Here is a 19,510-nt window from a genome sequence, read left to right as displayed (position 1 = left end):
AAGGAAAAACTCAGTAGTTGCGATTGCTTTAGCTTCTGCTTTATGGCTTCTTTCCATGTGTAGGCTTCAAAGCTGCCTCCCACAGAATTGGGACAAACCCAGAGTGAACTAACTAAATAAACTTGTTCTCTCTTGTGAGGTTTATGCTACTTTTTCAGTGGTCAAGAATCTTCATGTAGTTGTGACTGTTAGAGGCATATTATTATTCTAAAAGTGGGGGTAAGAGGCAATGTATTTTTATTTGCACTGAATTATTCTTATGTCATGGTGAGTGCCTTATGGCTGCAGTTGCTTATTCCAGCCTACAAAGGAGTAGTCTTGGGCTAAGTACAGGCAGTCAAAAAGCCCTAGGCTGAATCAATTCAGTCCTTGCAGGATAGTCTAAGATGCGTAGATTGAACTGATTAGTTATTGACCAGACATTTAGTTTTGATTCCAGAAATGCAGCCACATGCCTGCAGTGGCCCAGGCCAGAAGCCTAGGGAGGCACTAGAGCATGCTTCCCTGCTTGTCTGCAATAGACAGTTTGGGCCAAGGCTAACCTGCCCACCCAGTGAGGGAGGTTTGGGGGGAAAGGGGGTGCAAAGCATCCTGGGATGCTGGGGACTGTAAGTTAACTCGAATCTGGAGGGGATCTGGGAGAGAAGTTCTATAAACCAATTTAACCTAAATCACATCTATGTTTATCTTAAGCTGGTTTCAGCCATTTTGAAAGTGGTTTATGTACACTGAACTTATGCTGTGTTACAGATTTGAACCAGTTTCCTATCACTTGTACCAGTTTTTGTAATTTCTGTCCCTAGCCTTGATTAATAGTTCTTGAGACTGTTAGGTCATATGGGTGTTTTTTTCACAATTGTGGACATCAGGAGTCTGGGGGGCAGAGCTATACTGCCACCCAGCATATCCACAGATGTCAGGTAGCAGAATGACCTTCAGGGAAGATTAGCTGTGAAATAAGCAGGGGTAACTCTGACAAATAAGCAGCTGCTGACCAAGCAGCAGCATCACCACCAAAATGTGGTGAGGATAGCAGACGGTAATGGTTTTCCTCCTGAAAAGCCACATTTATCCTTTGATGGTGCTGTGACATGGCAAGTACAGGTCACCACTATAATAAGCCTGCCTAGCCCCCAACAATGGGTCTACAAGTCCTCAACGGTGGAGCAGGCAGAAGAAGACATTAGAATGTCAATGGCTGAGAAAGCAGATAAAGGCTGCAGCAGAACAAGATCCCCAGTTGTCTTGGTCTCTTTGCCATTGGATCAAGGTCCCATTCTGTCAAGAGCTGTGTGGAAGCTGATGTGCTGCAGTTTCTCTACAAGAAAAGAAGTCATGCACAGGTGTCTTCTATGCCAGCACACTTCAGGAGTACCCAACTCATCTGGCCTCCACAGACTGGATGAGTGGTGCCAGTCCATCGACTGAATCGGACCTACAGACTAGCCCTGCATGCCAGAATCAGCATGCATCCTGGTGCAGCTGGAGTGTGCGCAGCATGTGAGGTGTGTCCCAGACTGGCCACTTTGGAACGGTGTTGCATACAGTGCCTTCCCTAGCACATGTCTGCTCCATGTGAGAGCCAGTGCAAGTTCCAGAGCAGGCACTTCCTGCACCATAGCCCCACAGCAACTTGAGTGGGTGTGGCATGGTCCTAGACTAGCTGCTCCATGCTGGATCCAGTGTGTGTCCTGGAGTGACTTCAGTGCCTGCTCTGGCCGCTCCAGGATGCATGTTGCATTTGTCATGGAGCAGATACATGCTGGACCCCATGTGTGGCATGGTCCAGGAGCAGCTGGAGTGGGTACCACATACATTGCACAAGTTCATCTGATACACTTGAGACTAGAGGTGCACTGATACATCAGTCCAATATTGGATCTGCACCGATATAAAGAAAATTATCTGTATCGGAAATTGGCTTTTATTTTTTTTTTTGCCTGATGTGGCTGATAATATGCCTAATTAATGCACTGTGCATGGCTTCAGCTGCAAAGCAGCATCTAGGCAGCAAGGAGCACAGCCCAGAAGCTTCGAGAGCTGCGTTCAGCTGGTAAGTCTGTTGTGGTGGAAGGGGAGGGGGAAGGAAATGGGTGGGAGGGGCAGATCAAGGTCTCCGCAGCAAAGGAGGGAATGGGGCTGGGGCAGCTGGGGGAGGAGGGGTGCAGGATGGAGCCCTGGCCTGTTTGGAGGGTGTGGACAGGGGGTGGCGGCTCCTGGGCTCTTCCTGGCTGGGTCCGGGCATGGCTGTGCTCAGGGTGGGTGGTGGCAGTGCTGGGAGGAAGGTTGGGGGGGGCTACAGCTATTTTGTGGTGGTATCCTTTACTCCCAGCTCCGCTGCTGCCTGCCCCGCCCTGAGTTTAGCCCAGCCTCCACCAGGAAGAGCTCGGCGCAGCCCCAGCCTGCAGTAGGAACCACCCCACCACATGTGCAGATCTGGGGGCACATGTCCACCCACACCCTCCTGGAGTGCGTGTAGTGGCAGGAGCTGCCACCCCTTCTCTTTGCCCCCCCCCCAATGAGCTGTGCTCCATCCTGTGCCCCGCCGTGGCTGAACAGTGCCTACCCCTGCCCCAACACTAACCCTACTTCCTCCCTTACCATAGGGGCCTTGATCTGTCCCCCCCCCCCCCCCCCAGCCCCTTTCCTTTCCCCTCTCCTTCTGTCACAACAGACTTACCAGCCGGACACTGCTCTTCAAGCTGCCGGGCTGCGTGTCCGAAATCGGATCAGTACTGGCTGATATGCCTCCTTAAAAATTGGTATCACCCCAAAAAATCTTAATCAGTGCACCCTTACTTGAGACCCACAACACTGGTGCCTGTGTGATAAGGTTCTGCAGGCCAAATCTGGCCTGTGGGTTGTATCTTTGACCTTCCTGGTGTACATTAACAGCAGTGTTGCCCTAATTTTGAATTTCTCTACCATGACAATCTACAGCTGTTCCACCAGCCTTGGAACTGCTAGGTTTCCCCACCTTTTCCCAAGGATCAGAGGCATTACAAGATGTTTCTCATTTTCTTTTTCCTATTCCCTCCCAACCTTTAATGTTCTGTGCCTATATACATCCTCCAAAAAAATACAGGATGAACTGCACTGATTTTTGTGCTGCATTTTCTGCTGTACTTAAAGACATTTTCTCTACTACTTCACTATTTTTCCCTCTCTGGCACAGAGAAAATCACATGGGGACACTGAAGTCTCAGTGCTTCTCTAATCTCTTGATAAATCCTCCACATCCTTGCCTCCACCACCCCCTTCTTTGCATTCAAAATACTGAAGTTTGGGACTCTCTCCCCTCCGTATTGGAACCTCTGATGCAAAAACTGTTAACACAGAGGATCTATTACTTAGATAATCCTTTCCTGAAGTTCAGACTGGAAAAACTCTTTTGTCCCTAAGCAGTAAGATGCACCCTTTGAATGGATGATCATCTTTGAATGGTTCTCTCTTTCCCCATTACTAACTTTTTGAGAACTGCCAGAACTTCTCTCTCATGTGGGCTGTACTTCTTTATTGAGGCAAAAGATTGCAAAGCATACAAACAAGTACTGTGTTCAAAATAGAGTTTTTATTTTGGCACTGGTAAAAATAACACCAAGCTCTTCAATGCCATTTTTCTGCCATTGATCTCAAAACACTTTACAAAGGATGTACTAGTAAGCGTCATCCTCATTTTACAGATGGGGCAGCTAAAACGTATAGAAGGGAAATGTCTTGCTCAAAGTTACCGAACAGGTATTTGGCAGAGCCAGGAATAGAACAAGGGTGTCCTGAACCTGCAGTCCTATGCCACAGTGCCTCTTCCTACAAAGTCCACCAGTGCAAGCAGAATCCATAAACTAAATAGGCAGATTCCCCAAACTGTCATTCTCCCAGGCACTTTATGAAAGGGTGAAGTAAGTTCTTTTTTAAAAAGCCTTTACATGCTTGGACCTGAACTTAATTATGTCCATCCATCCATTTCTGGGCAACATACAAGAAAGATTCAGGTAACTGCTGCTGATTCCAGCTGTACCACCATTAACATTTGATGTACTGGGCCAGAATATTCTAATAGCTAGAAGGCATCCCCAATCAGAGATTAAAGACAATGAAGCTTTGCAAGCCTAAGCCTGTCTTCCAGTGGAGTAAAGAGAGATAATTTCTTCTTCGTGCTGTTATGTTTTAATGCAAATGGAGCTTTGTGACAAAATAATCATTGCCGGTTGTCTTTTTTTACAACCTCTGATGACATCCTCACATGGCCGTCAGGGTTGAGTCCTTTGTTCAGTTCTTTGTACGCACACATGCACACACACATGTGTACACACACACACACACGCATGCACAACAAAAAAAAGGACAAGACCGACAATGATTTTATTTATTTGCTTAATGCAGCAGCCTGCAAGTTTACATGCTGAGGACTACTTCATCCACATCTGAATTATGAAATGTATTTCAAAGTTGTCTTTAACTAGAATTGGTAAGTTAATGATGATGGTTGTCAGCAGCTATCTTACTGAAAAATGAAATAATTTGTGTTAACTTCATTACAAAAGTTAATTCACTTTCAGCCTGCTATAATTTTGTTCTAATGAAATGTTAAAATGAATTGTATTAGTGATCTGGCCCTCACCCTTTTTCTGCCACCACCCTCTTACCTATTTCTCCCCCAAATATTAGAAAACTCTAATGTGAGTCTTGGAAGGTTCCTAATGATGGCTAGTAGTAGCAGAGCACTTTTATACTGGTAAAGCTGTCTTTACTGTTCCCATCTCGAGCTCCCAAGAGCATTTTCTTTTGTTGTTTGGTTTTCAGAGTATTTGAAGTGTTGCGTATGTAAGAAATAGAAGGACATTCATTAAGAACAGTTTTTGTGTGCATTTCAGGTTAAAAACATACTTTATCAGTTTGCCTTTTGATTTTTGGATTATTGGGTTTAATAATTTGGCTTGTTTGCCAGATTTTGCATTGTCAATGATATGGGCTTGTCCTTGGCCAGTGTCTTAAGAGCCTTTAGGCAAGTAATGGCTTTGACTGACAATTCACATCAGCGCCCATTTTGGTTATATTAAAACTGTATTAATCTACCTCCTCAATAGAATCTGTAATATGATCAATGCATTTATTTATATAAGCTGCCTGAGTTATGAATTGTAAAGATTGCATGAAGCAGAAACATTGGTTATGAAGTATTGTATATAGTCAAATATAAATGACATGGATTATGAAACAACCCCCAATAATTACATACAGAAAAATTATAAATTTGTTTTAATTTTCCAGGTATAGACTAGTAATTGGAAATTTGTCTTTTTGTTCTCATCCCACTGCTACAGCAGGGAAAATAAATCTGGGGGGGCCTTCTGCCCCCTGAACTTCTTCCCTCTGCACCTCCTTACCCCCCCATCCTTACTACCAGACCCTGCTCTCCCTGAACACACTGAAGTGAGGAGCAAATTTGAAAAATCTGACCTTGAAATAAACATAGCTATAGTAATTTGCATATAGTGCCCATAGACTGTGGTCTATGAGTGTGAAGAATCCTGTTCAGTTTGGAGGGAAGATTTGGCACTGGGTGCAACTCAACATGAAGCAGCTTTGATCCGGAGAATAGCAGCAAAGCAAGAAAGAAGAAAGCAGCATGCTGTAAATTTAGATTCCAATTCAGACAACATATGGATCTGTGGAAACTTGTAACAAGCAGTATCACCATTGAATGGGGCTTGTCAGCTACAAATGGATTCATCAGGCATCTGACCAGACCTGTTACATGTACACCATGATCCAGAGGATCACCGGTTGCCTCATATAGAATTGATGCATTTTACCTTTTCTGAAACTGCTTTAAGTTTGAGGATGGGTATTTGATGGGCGCGTCCAGACAAGCCTGCATGTGCTTCTTGCAGCGTCTCAAACCCTATTGAGATGCTGCAAGAGGCATGTGCAGGAATGAGAAAATGTTCCCCATGCTGCAAATTTGAATTCCTGCTAGGGAGGCCAGTGGCAGGACCCTGCCTGCTCAGAGCTGGCACCTTGGACCCAGCTGGCTGTGACTGACCTCCTGGCAAACTGGAGCCAGGAGGACATGCTTTGACAGTTCAAAGCAGGCCACCAAACCCAGAACATCTTCCGGGCTATAGCTGCCCAATTGGCCAGGCGGGGGCACACATGGAAGTAGTGCTGCACAACAGCCAACTCTGTAGCCACAGCCCACTGGCAGCTGGCCCAGAGGGGCAGATGCCTCATCTGGGTCAGGCAGGTGTGCAGCAGGTCACAGCCAGGCAGCAGCCCCCACTGCCAGACTGCTGCAGTGGGTAGAGGGTGCAGGGAACTCTCAGGGCTGCTTCAGCAGGCCAGCTGGCACAAGGAGCAGTGTCCCCAGGTACCAATTGGCTGGGCCCCAGAACCTCCTGAGAGTGAGTAGCCCTGAGCTATTTGCCAGGGCAGCTTTTTGTACTGATGGGGCCAGGACAGGGCAGCTTTTTGTACTGCTGGGGATAGCACAGGTGCTGGTCCCAGGCTGTAGCTTCCCCTGGCTGCAGATCCGGGAGAAGCCAGGTCACTCATGACTAGAACCAGGTGTACTTGTCACAAGTCCTGGTCCATGTAGTTAAGCTTAATGTTATTGGTTGCATTTGATCAGTTTCATACTTGGTTTCCATTACTGAGCACACACTACTTTTGGCAGCAGTTCAATAATAGTTTTTTTTAATGTGGTTTCCCTGTATGCACATCAGGCGAGGGCCTTTTTTCCCAATACTGATTAGGGTGTGTGGGGGGGAACCGTATCTTGGACTTGAGTAAATTTCATCATTGGACAATGACATGCTGGTGGTACCAAGATAACTCTAAGCCCTTTTGTTCAATAATTAAGTGATAAATGTTACATGAAACAGAATTTTTCAGGTTAGGAAAGTAAATTTGTTTTTGAAGTTCTAGAATTAAGTTTCATAGATTTCATAGACATTAAGGCTGGACGGGACCTCGGAGGATCATTGAGTCCAGCCCCCCGCCCAAAGGGCAGGAAGTCAGCTGGGGTCATAGGATCCCAGCAAGATAAGCATCCAATTTGCTCTTGAAGGTGTTCAGAGTAGGTGCTTGAACCACCTCTGATGGTTCCAGACCTTGGGGGCTCGGACAGTAAAAAAAATTCTTCCTTATGTTGAGCCTGAAACGGTCTCACAGTAGTTTATGACCGTTTGACCTCATCATCCCTTGGGGCGCTCTGGTGAACAACCGTTCTTCCAGATCCTGGTGGTCACCCCTGATAAACTTATAGGTGGCCATCAGATCACCCCTGAGCCTTTGCTTTTCCAGGCTAAAGAGCCCCAAGACAGCTGACCTTTTAAAAACATGAAGTGCTAACACTTAGATGTAACAAATCAGGTCAGTTTTCAAGAAATGCTCTCACTGGGGACTTTAGAAAGTTATTTTTAGCTATGTTTTTTATTATGATGTACAGCCTAAAGTCTGGGATTGTTGCAAAAATACCAGTGTCATTACTGATGCTGACACCACCAGCATAGAAGCATTGATTATTCAACATCAGCTGCAGTGGGCAGAGCATTGTGTGTGCATGCCTGATGTACGTTTACCAAAACAGCTACTATACTCACAAAGCAGCCAAGGACAAAGGACATGTGGGGGCCAGAGAAAATGCTTCAAGGTCACCATGAACGCAATCATTAAGAAGTGTGTCATTGACATGACAGATTGAGAAAACCTAGCCTGGGGCAAGGCTATATGGTGACACCTTGTGAAAGAAGGTGCATCTTATTTTGACTAAAACCATTTTGCCCAGGAGGCAGAAAAATGAAAAAAAAATTAGGAAAGAAAACGACTGAGAAATCTGTGGTTTGACCTTCCCTTTAGCCAGTACCAGTGGCATCTGTCAGAGAATCTGTGACTCTGGGATCAGCCTTCTTAGCCATCAGTGGACTCATGTACAACCGTTGACTTGACCCATGGGAGTGATCATCCTCAAGCGTGAGGGATAGCCACCACCAGCAGTGTTAAGCACTTCTAATCCTCGTGGATCTTAGATTCCTATTGACAACCCCAACCCTTAAAATCTCAGTTTGCTCCTTCCAAAGTTATGAAATTAGTATGTCCTTTTTATTTGCCATTTGCTTTTGAACAGTTGAAGTTCATGGTCCACAGTTTTTCTCTACACATGAGTTACAAGCAGCTTTTAGTTTCTAAGAAGCTGAAACTGAAAATAAACTGAAATGATTAGGCAATTGTATGATCATGGAAAAGGCAGGAAAGGTTACTGGACTCCTGTTACAATTATCAGCCTTGGCAACACTGAGATTGTTGGGCTGGGCAATTTAAGTTCCATATTCTTTTCTATACTCTCTGTACTGGCATTTAGTTTGTAAAGAGAGCTATATAGAAACATACAAATGAGTACATGTAAACAGAGTTTATAGCATGGGTGGGCAACTTTGAGCTGGAGGGTCACTTAAGTTTTGGTAAGCTGTTGAGGGCCACACACACATGCATGCACATGTATGCATGGACACAAACACACACATCCACATGTGTGCACTCCCATCCCACCTACCTGCCTCCCCTCCCCCACCTGGAGCTTGAGGCTGGCACCTGTGAATGTGCGTGTACACGCCCACTATCCCATGGCTCCCAGGAGCCCTGATGGCAGGGCAGGACAGGACAGGCATCACAGAGGCCTGTGGCCAGGCTTTATTCCCCATAGGCAGGGACTGGATGAGCTGCACTTGGGCTCTGGTGGCTGCTGGGTGGAAGCAGCCCCAGTCAGTACCATGCAATGGGCAGGGGTGGAGCCACTAGGACATGCTACATCATGCAGGGTGGGCAGGGCTCCTTCCACTCTTCAGTGTCTGGGAGATGCACTCCAGTCCCACAAGCCCTGGGTGCCACTCACCAGCAGAGGCTAGGAACTGTGCAGTCTGCCCAAGGCCTACAGGGCCAGACTGCAACTCCCAGCAGAGACTGGAGCCAGAGCTGCTGCCTGCACCACCTACGTACAGAGGCGAAGGCCCAAGCACAGCTTGCCAAGAGCCTGCTGCATGGTGCCATTGCCTGCACCACCCACCCACAAGCCACATAAAATCAATTGGCAGGTCAGATCTGGTCCTCAGGCCATATTTTGCCCACTCGTGGTTTACAGGATGCTTAACACTGATTCAGGATTCAAAGAAGCCTGCATTAAAGCCATTTCTTCTATTATGTAGATACTTGAAGAATTTATATTAATGGGCTTGTCTATACCACCTCCTAAGGGAGCCTAAGCACAGCATGAAGCAATAACCCTTGTCCACTTGTGCCTATTCTGTACATGCTCAGCTCAGGTCTGTAAAGTAGGCAGCTTGCAGCAGAGTAGCTGGGAACAGCCTTGAGTATTCAAGCCCCCACTTGGTGCAGGCTGTCCTGACTTCCATACCCAATGTGACCCAGCAGATCTGTGCTTAAATGAAATTGAATCTCTGTGATCCCTTTTTGCCTATGGTGGTTAAATTGCTTTTAATTTTCCTATAAATTTATTCTAAAGTAGTGCTCCATTTGCCCTCTTGATATACTAAAATGATTCTGAATATGGTGGCTAGGAAGAAAATTTTCCCCCATTCTACCTTTTTGCATGGGGGCTGGAGTTTTTCTAGGAAGTTTATTAATTTTAGTATTTATGTACACTTAGATATATGACTACTATTTCACAAACTAACATATTCCTTCAAATATAAGACACTTTTTAAAACAAAGTATTTCTTCTAAAATGTCTTGCATCTTCATTCAGTTCAGAAAAACATTACAAGTTCTTGTGCGAACATAGAGGTGGCATTTTTACAAATGTGTCTTTATGTTTGTTTGTTTGTTTGTTTGTTTGTTTTTTAAAGTAAGGGTTATAACATTTGGGTTCATCCTAAATTCAAGGACATCTTATATTTGCAGCAATATACAAAAAATTTTAAATATTTGGTCTTTCTGTGTTTGAACATATTTGGAATGGACTTAATACTGTTTCAAATATATTCCGCTGTGCTTGCTTAAAACAAGTATTACATTTTGCACGTAAGTTTAACATTTGTACAAATAAAATACTTAGGTCAGCAGAGCTTTATTTAAGTTTTCAAGCTGCTCCTCTAAAATGAGCAAGTCAAATAGTAACCTCTCCTCTGAGGATCAAAAGCAACAGATACAATGAAATCTGTCTAAGATTCAACCTGTATAAGCCAAAACCTATTCAAGGTGGAAAATTTCTACGGTCCTGACATGCCTTTCTGGCTGGGAAGCTCCCCATATAAGAAGGAAACTGTTTAAGCCCATACCTTTTTTCTGCTTCTGTGCGATTCCATCTTAGACAAGTTTCACTGTATTCTGTTGGGAAAAGAATAGTATCAGGTTTATACCTTGTAAGGTTAAATATTTATATTTTTCTTATTCAGCTAAAGCTGGCTTAAAGTACCATTTAGCATTAGTGAATGGTTCTTAAATGTCATCTTATTCTAGTAAATAATGTCTTATTTCATTTTAAAGGTTGTGTGCAGTTTTATACTTTATAAGTTTTATACTTTCTGTATTGTAAAGCAATATCTATCTGTTAACTTTAAAGTTAATTCCACAGTTTGCTGGGACTAACTAATAATTCACTAGATTTTAGAGAGATACTTCATCATCCGTTTAAAACCTTGGAGAAGTCTGGTATTGCAGCCATCTGTTGGTTCTTGATTCTCTGGCAGAAAGAGAAGCCTTTTGATAAATAGATCAAAGCATTGTTCTTTCAGTGAGTGATACCTATAACTTAGAACTTTTCAAACTGATTTCACAATGTCTGCTACATTTGCTAAGGTTTTGTGTTCTACCTACTGGCACAGTATTGATCGTGCATTATTTTGTAATTGCAACTAAGCTGTTGTTGACAACTTTTGATCAGTAGTTAATTATACAACACAATTAATCTGAAATGTATAGCAGTGGAATGACTAATTTAGTGAATTTATTGTTGCAGCTTGTTAACACCCTCTTCTTTCCACCCGCCCAAAAAGCCCCCCACTACCAAAGTCACGTTGCTATTCGTTTAGGTTTATACTAAGTGAGGAGACAATCAAGTATTGTAGTTTATGTAATACTTTGAAGATTGGATATAGATGTTCTTTTCAGCCTTGAGGATTAAAATAATCTTTACCCTTTAATGTGCATATAGTGCCGTGTAGGGAAATCTTTGTTTCTACAGTTGAAGTTCTGGGTTGCAGGACATAGATATTTATGTGGACGAGCCACAACATTTATTTTTCAGGAAGACTTTCAAATTGCCCTCCTCAAGAATGAAGTTAAGATCCCATGCAGCTGATCCCATCCCATTTGTTCAAGGGTACCACTATGTGAAGATGAGAAGGGCTTCATTCTAAACTTGTTTCTGAAAAAGAGAAATCCACACACTTAAAGGTGTGGGAATACACCAACAAGGCAACCAGACAGCCTTAGTGCTGTCCTAATGGGACACAAGAAAGGGAAATATTGTTTTCTTATTTTGATTGTTTTACTTATTATCACTGCTATATGGCAGAGTTAAAGTGGTTTGAGTATCATAATTGTATTTCTTAACATGTTGGGATTTTTTTCTGGGTTTGTAATAATTGCTTTTGAAATAATTAAAATATTTCTATTTTTACGCTTTAAGCGAGTGGTAACTCCTTCCATCTTTTTTTCTGCTTAAATTATTTAAAATAGTATATACATAACTGTTACACAAGAAACCCATGCATTGCTTCCCATTCGGTGTTTCCAAAGATTTGAAGTATTCCCTCGCTCAACCATAGGAGAGGGGTTTTGCAAGAATCATGCTAGAATTCTGTGGCTTGTTTTATGCAAGCAGTAAGGGCAAGTGATCTCAGTTCCATTTGGCCTTAAAACCTCCAAGCTATAAATGAGTTTAAAAAATGTTATGAGCAGATTCATTGGTATACCAAAGCAGCACAAAGCCCAGACTAATGGCAGGCAAAGTTCTTTGGGTAGATGTGATATCTTTTATTAGAGCAACTGAATAGTTGGAAGAAAGTTCTTGGCAAGCTTTTGGGCTCAGTCACCCTTCTTCAGGCATTGGGAGTCTCTACTGTTCACATTTAAGTCTTATTAATAAATAGGAATCGTGAAAGAAAGGCACTGCTCAGCTGTGAGTGTGAAGAAGAAGTCAAAATATATTTGATGTATTACAAGAATGGCAAAAAGCAGCCAAAATGTAGTAGTGAATCTGGCCTTTATCGTGCAGTTGATTTACTGGGATAGAAAGCTGTATTACTGGGACTCATGGCGTCTAAAAATAGGAAGAAAAAAAGCCTAGACCTCCAGTCCCAATGCCTTTGCACTTGACACATTCCCACTAGTGCTGCTTTAGTACCAAGAAAGAGTGCAGCCAGGTGATCTACCAATAAGAATTCTTGATGCATGTCAGTCTTCCTCCTATCACTGTATCATCATCATCATGAATAGTATTCTGGCATACAAGATGCACTGAAAAGGAAGGGTAGTGTTAGAGGCTTAATATTACAGTGGCCATGAGAAGAGTTCCTGGAGTAATTGAGCTGACCCTGGGTGTATGTTGCCTATATAATTCAGACATTTAGATGCAGTGATGATTAGTAGCTTAATTGTATCCTAATTTCTTCAAACATAAGTTAGGGAACAGATTTCACTTAATGTTAGCTTTGTGGAAACATTGAAATCTGTGAGATCTCATTATTAAGGTAATTCAGGAAAAAGAAAAAGATTGATACATAGGCCAGTTTTTTTAAGGACTCCTTTTTATATGCCCTTTAATTCTTAACTAAATAACAGATATACATTCTTAAAAAACTAAGTGCTGTGCATTTGAAAAGGATACGCTGCATTTGTCATGCATAACTATAAGGTCACATACTTGTTTTCCTTGTAACTTAAACTGGAGATAGAGTTCTGTCTGGTATATCCGTAGTAAAATAAAATTGTGTGTCCTTGTAATTTGTGCATCCAGCAGTAGGAACACATGGAATAGGTTGGTATGGTAGGCACAGCTCTAACTTTTCATTTCACTCTGATATGCAAGATATTTTAATTGCATTTCTGATTATACTTACAGGTAATGTTGGTAAAGCTAGGAATTATTTAGCCACAAAATATTTCTTCAAAAATATACTCAAGAACTTTTAAATTGTAGCTGCTGTACATCTGAGTCAGATGTCATTGATCACTTGATTGTTTATTTCATTGTCTGCTGGACATGTGCCTCCTAACAATTAACTTTTTTTTTTCTTCCAGTGTGGGAACTTTGCTGTCCTGGTAGATTTTCATATTTTGCCTCAAGGCCCCAGTAGAGACACCAGCTGGTTTTCAGATCATGAGAAGGAGGTACAACAAAATAACATCTACTTCAAAAGCATGTAGCTTCAGGGGGAAAATTGGATTGCATTGAGCTGTTCAGATTTCCTTTTCACTATTAAAATAAGAATATTGTGAATTATACCTAACCCTGAACAACTAACTCCTGTGGGACTGCTAGGCCTGTCAAGTGTATTATCTCCCCTTGGATTCCCAAGTGACCTCCTGTCTTTTGGTCTTTTAAACATTAAACTTTTTCAGTATGTACTATTTTGACCCTTTTGACTTAGATCATTTTTAGATTTAATAAACATATTATTAGCACATACTTTTCTAATAAGAATTTTATTAAGTCAAGAAAATGATTAATAAACCAAAAATATGACAGATAGATTATATCTCTATGGATTCTAGTAACAAAATGTCTTTTTTATTCATTGTTTTTATTTTAGAAATGTGACCTGTGTTGCACCAAATATATTTCAATGGCAAATAAATGTTTGGGTTTTTTAGTACGCTGGTTAGAGTATTAAAATATTCATTATCTTTTGTAAAAAAGAAAATCTAACCTAATTTCTTCAAAGATCTTTTAAAAATAAGGATTCGATTTTAGACTGTAGATGACACATTGTAAAATTATTGTAATATGCAACAAATGTGAAGTGTTTAATTTTCATGACACTCCATGTTCTTCTAGGTTCCAGTAATCAGTTACTGGAAGAATTTTTTTTTTACCAACTTCAGTCTGTAATAGGAACTTGAGAGAGCCCCATCAAAAATGAACCAGAGACATTGCAAGTTGCTTTAAATGCCTTTGGACTTTCCCGCAAGTCTCTGTTACGGTACTTGACAACAGGTACCTTTTCTAATAATGGCATAATTAACTTGTCACCACAAAGCATCCCAACACGTCTCATAAAATATTTTTTTTTCAGCAGTGTAAAATAAAAAGCAATAATAATTTAGTATCCTGGGAGCAAGAGAGAATGCAGTAGTATGTGATTCAGCTGATCCATGCATGCATTATAAACCAGAGAAAATTTTGTCTAGCCTTGCCTTAAAGACCCCCAGGGTAGGAACCAGCACCACTTCTCTTGGAAGTTGGTTCCAGACCCTAGCCGCCCTGACAGTGAAGTAGCGCCTCCTGATGTCTGGTCTGAATCTACCCTCTGCCAGTTTATAGGAAAAAACTCTAAAATGTGTTTCTGAGTAAATGAATTGTTAAAGCTTCAATTCGTGTGTAATTTTACTGCCCCAGCTCATCTGACATCCCAGTGTTTTCGAAATATATTTTGCCTGACTGTCAAAACATAAAATATGAATTTCAGGAAAGTGGATCATGATAGATGTAATAAAGAGGCATGACAAGGTGTTCATTTCTTTTAAGTAGAGCACAAGGGTTGAGTGTCTTCAGAAACTGAGAAGTGTGATTGTAATAGCTCAAAAATATACTTCTTTAAATACCTTATTGATACAAGGCTTTTGTGTTGATATAAGGTAGGAAGGAAAACAATCAGCAAGACACTGTGGGCAACATCATCCCCCACATGGGAAATCTTGAAGAATGGCCTCTGACCTTTTCAGTATCTAGCTCACTAATTTTTCACCTTGTTTGAAGGCATGGTTTGCCTTCTTTGTCTTTCCCAACTGCGAAACAGCAGTTCCCCTTTTCACTCATGGACTGTAGAAGAACCAAGAGATGAGCAGGCTGCTCTCTTAATCCTTGCTTGTACTTGGACTGAAATCCAATGGACTGTTGATTGTATAGAGTGGGTCACTGAGAAAAGATACTACATGGACAGTTATATCTGAGGTTGCTAGGGAGTGATACTACATTCATTGTCCAGTTTTCTCTCCCCTCTGTAGCTGTCCACCTTCCCAGCTTACTGTGCTGACAGAAGGAAGGGTGAGATTCTACACCACAGTCAACTTATCCTGGCCTTTTGGCCCCAACAAAAAGCAGGATAGTTATCAGAGTACATGCCTAAACACAGAGAAGCCCTTAGTGAAGAGGATAGGCAGACAAGATTCTTTAGGTAGATGTGATATCTTTTCTTAGACCAACTGAGTAGTTGGAAAAAAGTTCTTAGCAAGCTTTCAGGCGCAATCACCCTTCTTTAGGCATAGGGAACCTCTGCTGTTCTGAGACTCCAAGGAATGAGAGAAGCTAAAAGTGTGGCAGGAGGTCAGTGAGCATGTAAATAGGTAGAGATTAAGAAAACAAAATGTAAAGCAGGGAAGGGAGGGCGCATGGAGTGCCAAAGACTCTGCAGTGGTAGTAATGCAAGGTAGAAAAGAGGCTGTCTGTGAGAGAGGAATTTTTGTAGGGGTTGTAGTTTGGGGCAAGGTAGATACTTGGGCAACAGATTTAGCCACCTTTTCTTTGACAAATTTGGTCATTTTGTTTTTCTGTCTTCTGTATTCTTCGGTAGGGATGATGGAACAGAAGATCTGGCCTTAAGCTTGAAATGAAAACATTTTGATAAGTTTGTTGTATGATTTTAACTGCTTCGTTTCTTATGTTTAGGCACGTTACCCCATTACAAGTTCAAATGAACAAACAGGGATATGATTTTTTTTTGATAAAAGAGCTTGTTTACATTTTATAAAGTTATGTTTAATGAGTGTTTATTTTGAGGCCTGTTGAATAATCTCTTCATATAGACACAATTGCTAAAATAAATATTTCCCGAAGTTAACCAGGCTTATATAATGCTTCATTATTGCCAAGTGCATCTTCTGTTTCAGCCATTTTCTCACCTTTTATTTTAAATTAAAATATATCCTTCCATTAAAGAACATAGTTAGATTTTTTTAAGGAGTTTAAAGGAAATCCACATACAGAAGCTTTTCACAGTAATAAGAATACTTCTGACTAACATTAAAGAGAAAATATTTCATGTGGTTCATTAATATGCTTAATGTATTAATTTGGAACCTAGTTATTTGTAGCTATATTTATATAATTGTTATTTTTATATGTCTGTTCTGTAAGTTGCCTGTATTAATCACAGGGTGGATAAAAATCAACATTTTTTTTAAAATCCAATTTTTAAATTTAAATAGATTTTTTATTTAATCATGTTTTTATTTTTTGTTAACATGCATTTCTTAAAAAAAATAATCGTATGTAAGGATAATTTTAATTTATGTTAAAGCTCAAAGATATAATGGAATAGGGATTATAACTTCTAATAATACACTAATTGAGACAACATAGTCATGTAACCTTTTTTTAGTAGTTTTATAAGTAGATCACAACAGGCTATAAACAATATTAGGGGCCCAATCATAGGGGCTTCCCATAGGTTCCTCCATTGATTGGTAAAACCACTTTGCTCAGTGCTCAGTCTAGAAGATCCCATTAAGCATCTCTGTGAAGCTTAGTTTCAGTTCTCACACTGTGGATTTGTGTCTCCAGAGATCACAGGCAGACAAGATTCTTTGGGGAGTTGTGATATGTTTTATTAGGCCAACTAAATAGTTGGAAAAATTGTTCTTTGCAAGCTTTTGAGGACAAATGCCCATCTTCAGGCATAGGGAGAGTTTATTGTCTCCAGAGATAACATCCTTGTTAACAGCAGTATATGGAGATGAGAGATAACAGACCTGATTACCGACCCATCAGCTGTATTGTCTTTCAGCAAGTTGGCATACGCAGTTTTTCTAAAAGTGCAGAGTTTCAAGAAGTTAAATGAATAAAGGATATCAAACAACGAGAGTGCACTTTCTGTAGAAAACAATGACTAAATGGAGGCTTCCTGACCAGTGATTTAAATTGTGAAGGAAATCATGATTTAAATCAATTTGATTTAAATCAAATCCACCCTGATTTATCGACATCTGTGATATTTGCATCTGATGCTTAATTCATTAAAAACACTCATTTTTCTATTGTAAAATACATATTGTAAAATTTTAAATGTAAAATAATATCATGGTGTCCCACAGTGTAATTTTTTTTACTCTGAGGTTTTATATGTTAGAAAATGGAGATATTGAGAGAGCAGTCCAAAATATGTACAAGCACATTTATCTAAAAACTTCTAAGTACTGACAAGATAAATTCTTGATCTTATTCCTATCCTAACACTGTCACTGAAGGGGCCTGTGCTTATCTCTGGATTGTATTAAGATATTTGCAAGGTGCAAATAGTTAAGTTTTTAAAGGAATTTTTAAGTAAACCAGGGAAATTAGTTTGATATGACCTAGTCAACTTTTAGCCTACCCTAAAATATCTCTTGGAATAGAATCAAAACAGTCTGGTCTTGTTTACCAGTCCCAAGCAGAGAAATTAGGGCACTCCAAATTCGTGGGAATTTTTTCCTCATGTTATCATGAATTTTCTCATGATTTTAGGCTGTATTTTTAAAGGTAACTTTTTTTTTTCTCTAACTACATTGGAATAAGTATTGTAATTCACTATTCACAAGAATAAATTGCATTAGTTTGTGATACTAATATGAGATGATATTTATTTCACAGCTCTGTTTAAAGAAATAGTCACAATAAACACTTTTGGGAAATTATACGGTGAAGCAGTGCATGATATTTGAGTCATAACAATAATGTTATAATTTACTCCTCTTTCATTTTTCAAAATATATACCAAAAATGGGCTGTTTAACTCTTCTAAGTCCTGTAGGTGGCTTTTTTCTTCATGTATTTATGCTTTTAATATCTGTTTAGCACGATAATGCAACATTATGTAGAATGAATTTCTACATACTCTTTTGCAAGTGCTGCTTTATGGATTTTTTCAGATTGCATAAATTAAGGTATAAACCTGCAACTGATTCAATTGCAGGAAGTCTGCATGTTGCTGAAAGACTCTATTGATTCAAGAGTCAAGCAATACTTGGAAGCTCGTAAACAACGTGGCCAATGGAAACGCATGGAATACACAAAGCCCATTCCTTTGTCCCTAAAAGGTAGGTTTTTCAAATGCAGTGATTTTATGCTTTGAAAATAATATTAAATGGGATGGAAACATTTTTTCTTTGCTTTTGTTACTATAAATGACATTGTCAAGAAATCCAGTGAACCCAAAGAGTCTAAACTAAGTGATTTTAATTCCTTTATGTTTTTCTGTTGGAAGTATTAGTCTTTGTTATGGTCTTTATGGCAAATACATACCATTTTTCAGTTGAGTTTCATGTGTGCTCAGCACCAGTTGCTTGATGGAGTGTCCCTCTAAGATTGGTTTGGATTGCAACAGATCTAGGTGGGAGCAAGTCACCGAGGCTGCAGACAGACGTCATATCCCAAGCATTTCAAATGCCCTTGAAGGTCTTCAGAAGGTGAGCCATAGGGGCATACATGCTTTATGAAGTGCTCCAAAAACAGCTCAAGTGCTCCAAAAGAGTATGTGCTGCAATAAGGGTCTACTTAAAAGTGCATTGCTTCTTGTTAGGTGTGCATATGCCATGGAGTACAACAACGAAGGCATGGGTTCTTCATCATCCTACAATACTCCGTTCTCTCCACCTCCTGAACAGGAGAAGGCAAAAGTAGAGCAGGGCAGATTGAATGCTGTTCTTCAGTTCTGTTTCCACTCTCCCAGATCTCTACCGAAATGCCTAAGGATCTTTCTAGGCCAAAATAGAAGTCCCCACATGATTTTACAGTTGCCAAATAAAGTGCTTTAGGATCACATTGTGTGACTTGTGCCTAAGTCCCAACTGGATGATGTTTAAGGCCAGGTATGATCTGGTGTTAAGTGTACAAGTATGTTTTGGTGCCTAACCTGCGTGGCAATTTCTCTTTAACATTGTTACAGCATTGGCTGTTCTGGTATCCTCCTTCACTTTTCCTGTACAGTGGATAGTGTCTTTCTGGTGACCTTCCATCAAGATTGCCTTTTTTAGGCAGTGGGTTTTATGATGACCTTATCCACTAAGATTATTTGATTTCAACCAGCCGTCAGATAGTAATGACTTTGGGTTACTAATAACCTGTACTAGATGTGAATTGGTTACAGAGAAATGAAAGGCACGCTATCCTAATACCAAATCCTAAGGTAGGTAGTCTCTTCCCTTTCTTTAAATATATTCAAATATATGTCCAGCTGACATCTGGTGATGTCAAATACAGATTCCACACTGTAGAAAGTAGTAATTTTTTTTAATGTATTATAACAAAGTTGTAACATTCCTGTGGCTTCCTATTGCAGTGGTTAACAGATCTGCC

General features: G+C 40.6%; 1 protein-coding gene across 1 annotated transcript in view; it reads left to right on the top strand.

The window, feature by feature from the left end:
• The window catches only part of SLX4IP (SLX4 interacting protein), a 145,248-nt gene that overhangs the window by 66,085 nt on the left and 59,653 nt on the right, over positions 1-19,510 (top strand). The window contains 2 exon segments of the mRNA XM_090051375.1: positions 13,261-13,350; positions 18,129-18,252. Of these exon segments, the coding sequence (XP_089907501.1) occupies positions 13,261-13,350; positions 18,129-18,252 (214 nt within the window).

Source organism: Crocodylus siamensis, chromosome 1, assembly GCF_052110815.1.
Source record: "Crocodylus siamensis isolate JL-2025a chromosome 1, ASM5211081v1, whole genome shotgun sequence".
Lineage (NCBI taxonomy): Eukaryota > Metazoa > Chordata > Crocodylia > Crocodylidae > Crocodylus > Crocodylus siamensis.
Note: the sequence above shows the minus strand (reverse complement) of the source record. Positions and strands in the feature narration are given on the sequence as shown.